The sequence below is a fragment of the Manacus candei genome, unplaced genomic scaffold (genome assembly GCF_025592945.1).
Source record: "Manacus candei isolate 608988 ecotype Guabito, Panama unplaced genomic scaffold, ASM2559294v1 h1tg000048l, whole genome shotgun sequence".
NCBI lineage: Eukaryota > Metazoa > Chordata > Aves > Passeriformes > Pipridae > Manacus > Manacus candei.
The window spans coordinates 7,041,519-7,053,720 of NW_026138096.1; the positions used below are offsets into that span (position 1 = coordinate 7,041,519).

General features: G+C 39.7%; 1 protein-coding gene across 4 annotated transcripts in view; it reads right to left on the reverse strand.

The window, feature by feature from the left end:
- Positions 1-2,744: 2,744 nt before the first annotated feature.
- CFAP99 (cilia and flagella associated protein 99) overlaps positions 2,745-12,202 on the reverse strand; it is a 55,540-nt gene continuing 46,082 nt past the window's right edge. For 3 of the 4 annotated variants that reach the window (XM_051798580.1, XM_051798578.1, XM_051798579.1), the window contains 3 exons: positions 10,257-10,462; positions 3,674-3,836; positions 2,745-3,068 (listed from right to left, as the gene is read on the reverse strand). In XM_051798580.1, the coding sequence (XP_051654540.1) occupies positions 2,901-3,068; positions 3,674-3,836; positions 10,257-10,462 (537 nt within the window). In that variant the 3' untranslated portion in view covers positions 2,745-2,900. The remainder of the gene's footprint in view (positions 3,069-3,673; positions 3,837-10,256; positions 10,463-12,202) is intronic. The other variant, XM_051798577.1, reaches the window with a different exon arrangement.

A 12,202-nucleotide genomic window follows, 5' to 3' on the forward strand; every position in this document is an offset into this window, starting at 1 on the left:
GGGGTTTTCCCAGCTGATTTACCTTAATGCAAGGACCCTCTGTCCCTCCCTGGTTTCTTACTGCCCTGTGCCCAGCAATTGGGCTGTTTGTAGCTTTCCCTGGTGACTTCCCTTCTTCCCTGGGCAAAAAGTGCTGGAGGTCTGTACTGGGTATTTTTTTTGCTTGCCATTCCAACATAACTGTCTTTGGTTTCATTTAAACGTCTGTCTCTCTGAGAGAAAACATCATGTTCTCTAGGGCAGGTTGCATTACCTGGCCTGGCAGTCATGTGGAAGAGGGAGCCAAATGCCACCCAGCAGTGACCATGCTACGTGAGTGGTGAGCGCCCTGTGCCTGGTGCTTATCACATGGCAAAACCCCCTGGTCTTCCTCAGGTCATCTGGGCTTTGTTACACCTCCTGACACCATAGTGACATGTGAAGGCTTCTGAATGAGAGATTTCTGGAATGTGCAGCTTTTGGCACTAGAAATGTTTCTTAATGAGTCTGTCACTATGATCAGACAGGTGAAACCTCTGTTGTTTGTTGGGGTTTTTTGATAGATGATTTCAGAGTCAGCCTTGTTCACTTAGGCTCATCTTCTTGGTTGCAAATAGTGTAACAAATGTGTAAATGAATGAATCATGAATTATTCATCCACCTGTGTTTCCATGAAGCAAGGGTAGAGGCATTGCTTGCTCAATTATCTGTGAGTGGAAGAACCAGGTGCTGGCTGGTCCCTGCCACAGACACCAGGCAGCAGTCTGAGTAAAGCTGTGTGGCTCCAAAGCTCCCCTGGCTCCAAGGGCATTACAGCTGCTTTTGTAATACAACACTAACAAGTCCCACCAGGCCTTTGATGGCTCTGCACTGGGTCACCTCAGGTTTTGGTGTACCCCACACTGCTAGAACAGGAACACTAGAGAAAGTGCTCCAGAAGGCAGGGCCAGGGTGGTTCTGAATAGGGTCTGCTGTGTCCAGCATCAAGTTATACGCTTTTGTCAGGAGGAAGGTGGTATTTTTTATGTTGTTCTGTGTATTCTGTTGCAAGACCTGCCTTCACTGAAAAAATCAATAGCCTACATTGATATAAAAATGATGTATAGATATAAAAATAGGAATGTATTGTTATTTTCTTCAAAATACATTCTGTTATATTCCTCAAAACATTGAATCTGAAGATGACTTTATGCACCAGATCCTAAAGTAGCAATAGGGCTATTTGTGACTTCTGAAGGTAAAAATTCCACAGCTGGATTATTGAGATTCCTTTATTCCTCAGTCCTTTCATTTGAGAGCAGGGAAAATATGGAGAAGGAAATAGTTATGAATCAGCTTGATTGCAATTCAATAAAAGTTTTGAAAACTTGGTCCAAAATCACAGGGGAAGAAGCCTGCAGTATGATGGGGGTTTGAAATTTCCACATGACTTCCCTATCTGCTTAATGATGCTTTTTTCTTGCATTTTTTAAATTCTCTTGAAAATGTTTAAGAAGAACTATTCAGCTATGCAACATCCTAGACTGTGACTGTCAGCTGTTAATTGCTGGCTTCTGGAAAATCAAGGTGTTAGAGTCACCACTTAGCTTTGTTGCTCTGGAATACAGTGCAAAAGAATGCTGAACAACCACAAGGGAAGACAAACTCCCTGCCACCAAGGGTTTGTCATTTAAAGATATTACAATCCCTTACTTGACATGATGTCATAGTTCCCTTTTCTCTGTAGTTCTGTTTCTATGATTCCTTCTTTTCACTCAGCTGTGTTCCTTAACTCTTGTTATGGAGCATGAGCCCTACTTGCATTGCTTCTGTGGACTACTATAGCATTTACTTCGAGTGAAAAATACAACACATTTTATCAACTTGAGGGTTGTGGAAATGATCTTCACAGCTAGATGGCAACAAAAGAATTCCATTAGACTTCCTGCAATAAAAAGTGAGAAATGCAATGTTGTGAGAGCATTAGAAGCAGCTGCCTGACTCTAATGTCAGTGACAGTCTCCGTCAATTTAAATATTTGCAATAGCCATAATTAAACACTTAGTAACTGGCATTGAGTTAAAATGGAAATACATTACATAGCCTTACTGCTGTGTAGATTTTAATTCCGATTTATATCCTCCTTGGCTTTGTGCCTGGATAAGTCTTGTGATTTAAAGGCTGTTTTACACAGTATAGCAATTGTCATAGAGGGCAAATTATCTTCTAAGTGAGTAACAGAATTTTGACTTTTTCTGGAAGCAGCTCCCTAAAGAGATCAAACAATGTTATGTTCTCCTTCCACTGTTTAAATACTGAAGAGATTTACATCTGCAAATAGAGAAATGGTCTGCCTGGGTCACTGAATCTAGACACTGGCTCCTGGAGGCTATCACATCACCTAAACCTTCTAAACAGATTTTCCCTCATCCTCTAAAACCAGTGTTGAAACTGGTGATCCTCTTACACGCAGTTACTGTCATGTAAGAAGACGTGTTAGAACCTTGGGCTGACTATGCCTTCTGAAAAGATGCATTTGTAAACAAATGTTCCTTGGCTTTTGCCCTCATTTTTACCCTTTTGGAAGATGAGTGTAGCAAACCATGGCATACTATACAATACCAGAAATACAGGTCTCAACATTCTTACCCAGGTATTTGCCATTCTGCTGTAGGATCTCTGATGATAAGGTTTCGGTTTCTTAAAGCTTTTGATTATACCAGAAAAAAATCATTATATTGTAATTATTCATTATATCATTATAAAATAATAAAAAATAATAAAATTATAAAGAAACACACCCATTTTTATTCTATTGTGCTTGTAAGACCCACATTTTTCTAATCACACTGTAAAGGTGAAATAAAGAATAAAACTCAACCTTATAGTACATAGGTACATTGGGAGATTCCCAGCAGGCCTGAATTGGTTCCAAGTGTATTTTACTGTATATCAGAGCGCAGTATATAGGTTGTGGTTCCAATTCTTGCAGCCACACAGGCAGCCCTTTTCTGAGCTGCTTCTCTGGCCATGAAGCCATGTTGAAGGAGTTTGAACTGTCTTTCCCGAATCTCTTCCAGTTCTCTCCAATGGTTCCCTTGCGAAGAATCCTGCAGGAAAGACACACAGATGATCAGACCTCGGGTGATACAGTGGTCTCCTCTTCAGAGGATACACTGAATTTCTGTTTGATCCTGCTGGCTGACAACCTGGTTTGTTTTCTAACATGATTGGGAAACTTGTCAACATCAAAGTAGGTGTGTGATGAACAGAAAGGGAACCTGAGTGGCTTGCCCAGTTTAAGATGACTTAAACACAGCTGCAACACTCCACAAAACCATGGGAATGATGAACTGTAACACACCTCGGGTGAGAGAGGGGGTAATCCCAGTTTGGGATGAAGTGTGTGTGATGGGAAGCTGGGAAAGACGAGAGTTAGAGAGAGGGTAAGATGCTGTCTTGATGGGATAATAAGAGTGGGAAGGCAGGTGTAGTATGGATGAGCCCTGCTCCGTGGTGGCAGAATGTGTGACAAGAAGGTGAGGTCAAGGCCGTGGCTGGAGAAACTGTGCCTGTGCAGGAAGCAGGGTGTTGCTATTGCCAGTCATGCATGGCACCATCTGCCTCTGCCCCCCTTGCCAGTGCTGGCAGTTGAGCAAAGGTCTGTGAACAGCAGGTCTATTGCACAGCCTTTCTCCTTATGTAATAACCAGACCTTGCTTGGCATGATGCTGGTTTTCTGGGGGATAATCTTTAAGAGTCCTGTTTGCTTTTTACGCTCCATTTTTTTTTCTACAATCTTCCTCTGCAGGTTTAAAATGCGTTCATCTTTCATGGGCCTTTCACCAGACTGGGACTTTCTTTTCTTTTCTTCTTGCCTGCAAAATCAAAAAGAAGCAGTGAGAAGGCAAAATAATATCATCCCACAGAATAAATCCATCTGAGCATATATTACCTTGATAATAATGAATTTGCTCTTGCTTCTGGGAACCAGCTAGACTCAAACCAGATGTAAATCATATAACTTGCATGTGGTATTTGCAACTTGCCTCTCGTTGTTTACACCATAGCATTACTAAACCATATAGAATAATTTTTTCCCACAGGATGCCATGATGACAATATGTGAAGTACTTCAAGCTTGACATGATATTCTTCAGAAAAAAATGTGCAGAACCTGAGATAATACTGCAGCACTTTGCTTGTGAAAGCTATGGAGTTTTCCTTATATGGTCATTAGTATTCATCCTGATCACTGTATTCTTTGGCAAATGAAAGATATTCTTTTCTGTGTAATCCCAATGCCCAGACACAGAATCTCTGGGATGGTGGTGTATTAATTAAGGTTAGTTGCTCTAGGTGAGCATAAATTGATAGCAGCATGTGCAGCATAAAAGTAAGACATAAGAGAGAGGTTTTTATACAGTCTTCCTTTTTCCTCCCCTTCTATTGTAGTCACTTTTCTGTCCTCTGGAATTTACATTTGATCTGGTTTTGCTTACTTTCACACAACTGGCACAATTTAGTCACAACTTCTTCATGCAGGTTGCACCATGTTACATAGTGACAACACCCAACTTTCTCATTTATTCAACATTGCACTGGAATTTGGCTTAGTATGATCAAATTGCAGAGTTAATATTATATCATGATCAGCTGTGATTCTCTGGCCAAATTGAGAGCTAAAGGAAGTGTCAGACCTTCCAAAGAATGCACATAATTATATAACATATAATCAGGTTAGATATGATGCAGCTGGCAGGGATAGTTTATAAAAGATCTTTTTATATAGTGCAGTGGTGCAACATTACAATTGCTTTTATTGGAAACCAGATAAAGACTCCAAATGACCCAGAGCAGAGTGCACCAGGGCATTGTCCAGCTGATTCTGTAACTGTCATTCTGCCAGTGGCAGGACTAGTTTCAAAGACAAGATGCCTCTTGGAAATAAATGTTTTACAACTGAACTCTACCCTTATATCTTAGGTCTTACATCCAGTGTTTTCAGTATAAGACACACTCTCTTCAAGAAGCTGGCAGATGGGGAAGAAGGAAGAAGTTCCTTCTGAGGCTAAATCCACCAAGTTGCCTTTAAAAAGTGTCTGTACCAAGACTCCAGGGATCCAAACACTTCTTTCATCTTGGGAGAGATGGCTTTTGCCTGCCTTGTTAGCATCATCTTTGCTAACAGGAAACTCTCCATGACAGCAGATATTCTTCAGAGCAGCTATTCCAGACTAGAGGGCCCAAAATCCTCAGGGAGTGGATGAAGGGGAGATATGACCTCTGTTACATTCTAAAATGTGACTGAACTCTAAATCAGGCTTCTCATTTCCAGTTGCTTTCCTGAGACACTTCCCAAACCTCTCTGCTTCTTGTGTCATACTGTCTGGTTAGGATAACATTTCCTTGTCCTTCTTAATACTGTGATATACTCTGCTACACTGAGATTAATTTTTAACACTATTCTGTAAATCTGAAAATTATGTACTATCACTTAATCTAATTGAGAACTTATTTCTACTTATTTCTACTTGTGCTGTATCAAGGCATTGCATTCCAAAGGATATAGGAGAACAATACAGTAAGGTATTATGGAAATACTTGATGATTAAATCTTGTCAGTGGGAATAAACAACAAAACCTTTCCTTACGTGCAAATCCAGATTCTTGTAAATACAATTAAAGGAAATACAGCAAGAGGTTTAACATCATGAAGCAGCAGCAGCTGCTTCTGTATTAACATTGTAAATAGTTCCTTATCCCCAGAGTAATATTTAGTCCTCTTTTACAGAAAGTCATGTGCCAGTCATCTACACTATTCCAAAAAGCTGCCAATCCCATAGATTTTCAGATGCCACACCATATCATAATGGAAACTCCAAGAGGGGAAGGAATGAAAAACGAAATTTTAAAATTCTGGTTTTCTGTGATGGTCAGTTGAGAACTTTCACGACTCAAGATAGAAAAACCTCTTATGATCTCTGTCACCTCATATCACGTGTTTCCGAAGGAAATATGGTAACAGCCAGTCAGAAAGGGCTAGTACATAGTTAGAAAAGTCCTATCCAGATTCAATATAAAATTACGTGATAATTTATGAAAAATCTTCTGTGTTTAAAAAATGCAGAATTTGAAGATTTGCACAGATGATTCCTCCTAGAAACTACATTTTGCTCTTCATTTACATTTTCAAACTCCATCTTTGCATCAAAAGTATAAAGAGATAGATGTATGACAGCTCTTAACTGACTCAATACTTGTAGGAGATAGAGTAAAAATGATGACTTTACCATTACAGGGACCAGAATATCAACCTAAGCAGCTGGGACTGTATTTGTAACTTCACCTTGCAAAATGGAGTCTTGTGTAATAAATACATTTTGTTAAAAAAAACCCAAACCAGGATTGCCTTATAGTGCAATAAACATTTTTTTTGTTTCCTCATACTCTCAGTCTCCCTGTACTTCCCTCCTTGCCTTTTTCTGTCCTGCACCATATAATTCTTAGTTACTGCAGTAAGTAAAGTGAATGTATCTAACTGTTAACAGTTCACTTTTAAGGCAGTCATTATTTTGAAATTTAAGAACTCTACACTATTAGACTGATTACTATTTTGTATTAATGTGAGGGATTTAAGCACTCAAAATCTGACTCCTTTCCAAAATAATCAACTTATTAAGCACCTAATTTTAGGTGGGGAAGTGATTTTTATTCATAACAGTGTTTTCCTCATTTGAAATAAAGATTATGAGGGTGTATAATCAAAGTTCATTCACTGAATCACAGAATGGCTGAGGTTGGAAAGCACCTCTGGGGGTCATCTTGTCCAACCTGCTCAAGCAGAGCCACCTCAAGTTGGTTGCACAGGAATGTGTCCAGATGGCTTTTGAATGTCTCCAAGGATGGAGACTCCACAACCTCTCTGTACAACCTGTGCCAGTGCTTGGTCACCCTCACAGTAAAAAGTGTTTCCTGATGTTCCTCTTGTCCTTTCAATGGTCACTACTGAGAAGAGCCTGGCTTTGCTTTTTTAAATGTCTCTCTTCACATCTTATATTTCTGATCCATCATTGCTGATAAATCTCCTCCTTCTGTTTGAATGCTAGTGAAGAACTCATTACCAGCGTAGGAAATGAGAAACTAAATCTTACTTCCTGACTGCAAACATACACAGGACTCTTTTATGAAGTATTTCTTAAATTTGTGAAATCAATGAAATCACGAGTATTGTGAAGTACCAAACCAAAGTCCCTTATATTGTTAATTATTCAGCTTTTTTTTCATTATTCTAGGCTATATTTTTGAAGATCTGAAGGAACAACCACATACAGCCACAGCATAGCACTATTTTTTTTCCCCTCCATGTGCTGTTTGCCCCTTCCCTCAGTTCTGTGCTGTATCTCAGGGTTGTGCTGCCAGAGCATCTTATGAGTTTTGAAGGATGGGCCTCCGTTCTCCAGTCCTCATCCAGAAAGCTTTTGAACCCCTAAGTCAGACCTGGACACTCCAGGGAACACCCGCTTTAGGAAGTTTGTTCTACTTGGATAGGACCATCACAGCCATTCATCCATAACCCTCCATTCTGCTTGTCCTCTTTCTCAGTAAATTAGCATGTTTTCAAACACACATAAATCTGCTGGTGCTCAGGTTTGAAATCTGAGAACTCAAATGTTCATCCACTTCATATGCCAGTGCTGATTTTCAAACTGTGTGAAATTCTAGCAATTAAAGAGATGTCCTGCATATGAACTGCATTCATTGTTAAGTTTCTGCAAGCACTCACAAAGCCACTGCTGTGATGGGTGTCACGGCTTGCAGTCTGTTAAAGGCCAGTGTCTCAGTAATTTGTCATGTTCCATTTCCTGTTTTGTTAATATAACTCACTATAGGCCTGCTCAATGTGCTTCTTTTGTGTTGATGTATGTCTGTTTGTTAATGACATTCAAAGGAACCTTTTTGATAGGGACCTGATTAAACTCCAGCAGACATTAAAGCACTTTTTTTAGCAAAGTTTAGCTGCCATTCTTTAGCTGATTAGCTTTCAACATAATGAAATTTAAGATATAAACACCTAGTTTCATATTGATGCATAGGGCTAACTTATGAGGACCATTGGTAAGGTTTGCTATTCTATCCCTATAATGAATTAACTCTGTAAACATAAAAATTTGCTTTTTACATCTCCTGTGAAGTGTATCAAGAAAACAACCCAAACAATTAATCTCTCACACTGATTTGATAGATATTTCAGAATTCAAGATCTGCAAATAAGGTTTAATACACTGAGTCTATATTTTCTATAGAGAGAAATAAAAACTGCTTCTAAGCGTCTAACATTTGTAAATGCTATGGCCAGCGTGCCATATTTCTGTATTAACAGAAATAACACCAGAGATTTGGATTCTAGATGAAAATGCATGAAATACACTCCTAAAGAACAACATTTTTTATATACTTTTTATAGGAGAGTCTTCCAAGTTTCATACATAGATTGCCTGGGAGCCATGAAAGGAAAATGTCTTACAACATCTATAATGAAACATTATATTTTCTTTACTTGGAGAGCAAGCAGAGCACATTAAAATTACTGTATTATTTATCATAAGTCTGACCAGAAGCTTGCAAATTTAGTGCTTAACTTCATTTGGATTCTACTATCTTTGGCATGCTGCTCTGTTCTAAAAAACATTTCAAATGACAGGACAAAAAAGTGAATCAAAGTTAGCTTCTCATTCAAGCATAGCTCATTTCAGGATCAGAACAGCTTTAGGTCTGAATGAAGCCAAAGAGTTTAAAGTTTAAAGGAACGCAGTGCTATACAAAATTCACAGACTGCACATCTAGCAGGACAGATGATTCTTTAAGCAGTTAATAGTGAAACAGGTTTCATGTAGTACACAAATTTTTTATGTCTCTACTGGACAGTTTGTGTCTCTACTGGAAAGCAGTGGCTTGAGTTGCTCCCACAGGGTTTCACAATATTGAATGCTTAGCAATGACGGTGTATTTCCAGTTCCAACTCCATTTCAAGTTCTTAAGTCTTAAAATCTTGTCTTGATATATGCCATAGAAAAGAGGGTCACTGATCTGTGCAGTCAATCCACTGCAGCCGCAGTTATTGATTCATTAAATTCATTAAACTATCTTCTTAAGTACTAACACACTGAAACCCAAGTCTTTGGAGATTAACTATCAGCAAAAAACCAAATTAGAGCTGAGACTAGTGTAAACTAGTTAAAGGAATACATCAGTACTGCCTTCTGTAATTGAGATTTAGAACTGAAGGATTAATCAATAACATGAACTGAACTCTAAGAAGCCACCTTTGGCCATAAACATGAATCTAAGACATGTCTAAAGACGTATATTTGTAACCTGATAAAATATGTCTTCAGAATGTCAGCCTGAAATAAGTTTGCAAAATACATATAGCAAGACAAGGACTAACCTCTCAAAGCCACAAAAGGGAAAAGGTGAAAGGCAACTTGCAAGAAAACAGTGGCAAATATTCCAGATGCAGTAAAAATGGTGTAAGATGTGTGCCACATTTGATTCTTTTACACAGGCTCAGCTTTATTAGTAAATAGCTTTAACTTAGATTTTAAACCCTTTGTGGAAGGGACCTGTCTTCTGCATATGTGAGGCATCTATGTTAGTTATGGATCCTTGATGACAATGAATAATAAATATAATAATTAATAATAAATATGAATAATAAATGCAGAATTTTATCAGAGAGCCTGTAAGCAAAGAATTTCCTCTTTGATCTACTGCCATATTTAATTTATAACTTATTATTGCTATCAGAAAATATTCTTCCTAAAGTATTTTTAACTTCTAGAATAAGGCCTGCCTTTTCACATTACAGATGATATTCAAGGAAGAAAGCTACAGCCTTAATATTGGTTTAGATGAAAACAAGAAACCACTTTAAGTGGCAAGCTGGAATGATTCTAATAACATCAAATTAGTTCTGATTAGCTGAAAAGGAACAGAAGAAAGGCAAAACTTCTTTCTAAATATATATTATTGGCTCTGAATCCTGGGGCAATACTGTCAACACTAGCCTATGGAGTGTCTTCAACCATAAATGATGAAAAAGATTTGTTAAATCTGATGCAAATTATTTTCAAGAATAAAAAGGAAATCCTGTCCCCAGTGTAATCCTCGACAAAAGTCATACTGATTTACAAAAGGGCAGTATTTTGCTCTCTACTTGTTCTTCTCCTCAAGGGGCTGGCAAAATATTAACAAAGTCGCAATGTCTTAAATGTCACATGCTGTTTTATACTGACTTTAAAGCAGCTGCTCGTCCAAGTTCTGCTCTGAATTGGGAAATCTGGTCCAGTTTTTCTAGAATAAGTTGTTCCTTAGCTTGTTTTTCATGAATTATCTGGTCTCTCTTCTCTTCCTCTGCTGCCTTCTGTGCTTCTTTGAGTAGAGCGAGGCGTTCACGTAGTTCCACTATTGACATTTCACAAAATAAACCATGGCCACCAGTCTATAGAACATGAAATATACGTTTAAATAACACTGTAAATACCAAGGGGAGAGTAAATGAGTAAAACCAGAACATTTTGATTGTGTTCCAATGTATGCTGAATATATTCTGACGTCCAGAAATATAGGGATGGCCCCAAAGTTACTGGTATTTAAAAGCTGTTTTTAAAATGTAGAGCTTATCTCTCGTATGTGTGATCATAAAATATTTAAAGAAAAAGCATTGAAATATACAGAAGATTAATCATAAATACATTTGCTCTCCAAAAAAATTCTACTTGACTTTTAGTTCTAATTACGCTTTCAAATTTTAAAAATGTGCAAAACTACTTTTCTTTTTTAATGTGTAAAACCAGAATAGACTTTAAACTAAAAAATAGGTACCACCACAGGTAAATGAAATGATAAATGGTCATTTATCATTTATCATTGGTGGTGAATGCAAATAAATCCAGTTGGTGGCTGGTCACGAGTGGGGTTCCTCGGGGCTCAGTATTGGGGCTGGTCCTGTTTAACATCTTTATTGATGATCTGGACAAGGTGATCAAGTGCATCCTCAGTCAGTTTGCAGATAGAATCATGGTATCACAGAATCAGCTGGGTTGGAAGGGACCTCTGAGATCATCAAGTCCAACCCTTGATCCACTACCTCTGTGGTTCCCAGACCACGGCACTAAGTGCCACATCCAGTCTCATCTTAAAAACCTCCAGGGATGGAGAATCCACCACTTCCCTGGGCAGCCCATTCCAGTGCCTGATTACCCTTTCTGTAAAGAATTTCTTCCTAATATCTAACCTAAACCTCCCCTGGCAAAGCTTAAAACCATGCCCTCTTATCTTGCTGATAGTTGCCTGGGAGGAGAGACCAACCCCCACCTGGCTCCAACCTCCTGTCAGGTAGTTGTAGAGGGTGATGAGGTCTCCCCTGAGCCTCCTCCTCTCCAGGCTGAACAACCCCAGCTCCCTCAGCCTCTCCTCATAGGACTTGTGCTCGAGTCCCTTCACCAGCCTTGTTGCTCTTCTCTGACCTGCTCCAGCACCTCAGTATCCTTCCTGACACCAAGTGGGGTGGGAGTGTTGATCTGCAGGGGGGCAGGAAGGCTCTGCAGAGGAATCCAGACCAGCTGGATCAGTGGTCTGAGGTTCAACAAGGCAAAGCCTTGGGTCCTGGATTTCGGTCACAACAACCCCCTGCAGTGCTGCAGGCTGGGGGCAGAGTGGCTGGAAAACTGCCTGGAGGAAAAGGACCTGGGGTCCAACAGTGGGTGAACATGAGCCAGTGTGTGTGCCCAGGTGGCCAAGAAGGCCACTGACATCCTGGCCTGTATCAGGAATAGTGTGGCCAGCAGGACCAGGGCAGTGATTGTCCCCCTGTGCTGGGCACTGGTGAGGCCACACCTCGAGTACTGTGTCCAGTTCTGGGCCTCTCATTTCAAAGAGGACATTGAGGTGCTGGAGTGAGTCCAGAGAAGGGCAGCACAGCTGGGGAAGGGTCTGGAGCACAAGTCTGATGAAGAGCGACTGAGAGAGCTGGCGGGGCTCAGCCTGGAGAAAAGGAGGCTCAGGGGGGACCTTGTTGTCATCTACAACTTCCTGACAAGAGGCTGTAGTGAGGTGAGGGTTGGCTTCTTCTGAAAGGATGAGAAGAAATGGCTTTAAGTTGTGTCAGAGGAGGTTCAGATTAGATATTAGAAAAACTTTTTTCACTGAAAGAGTGGTTAGGCACTGGAATAAGTTGCCT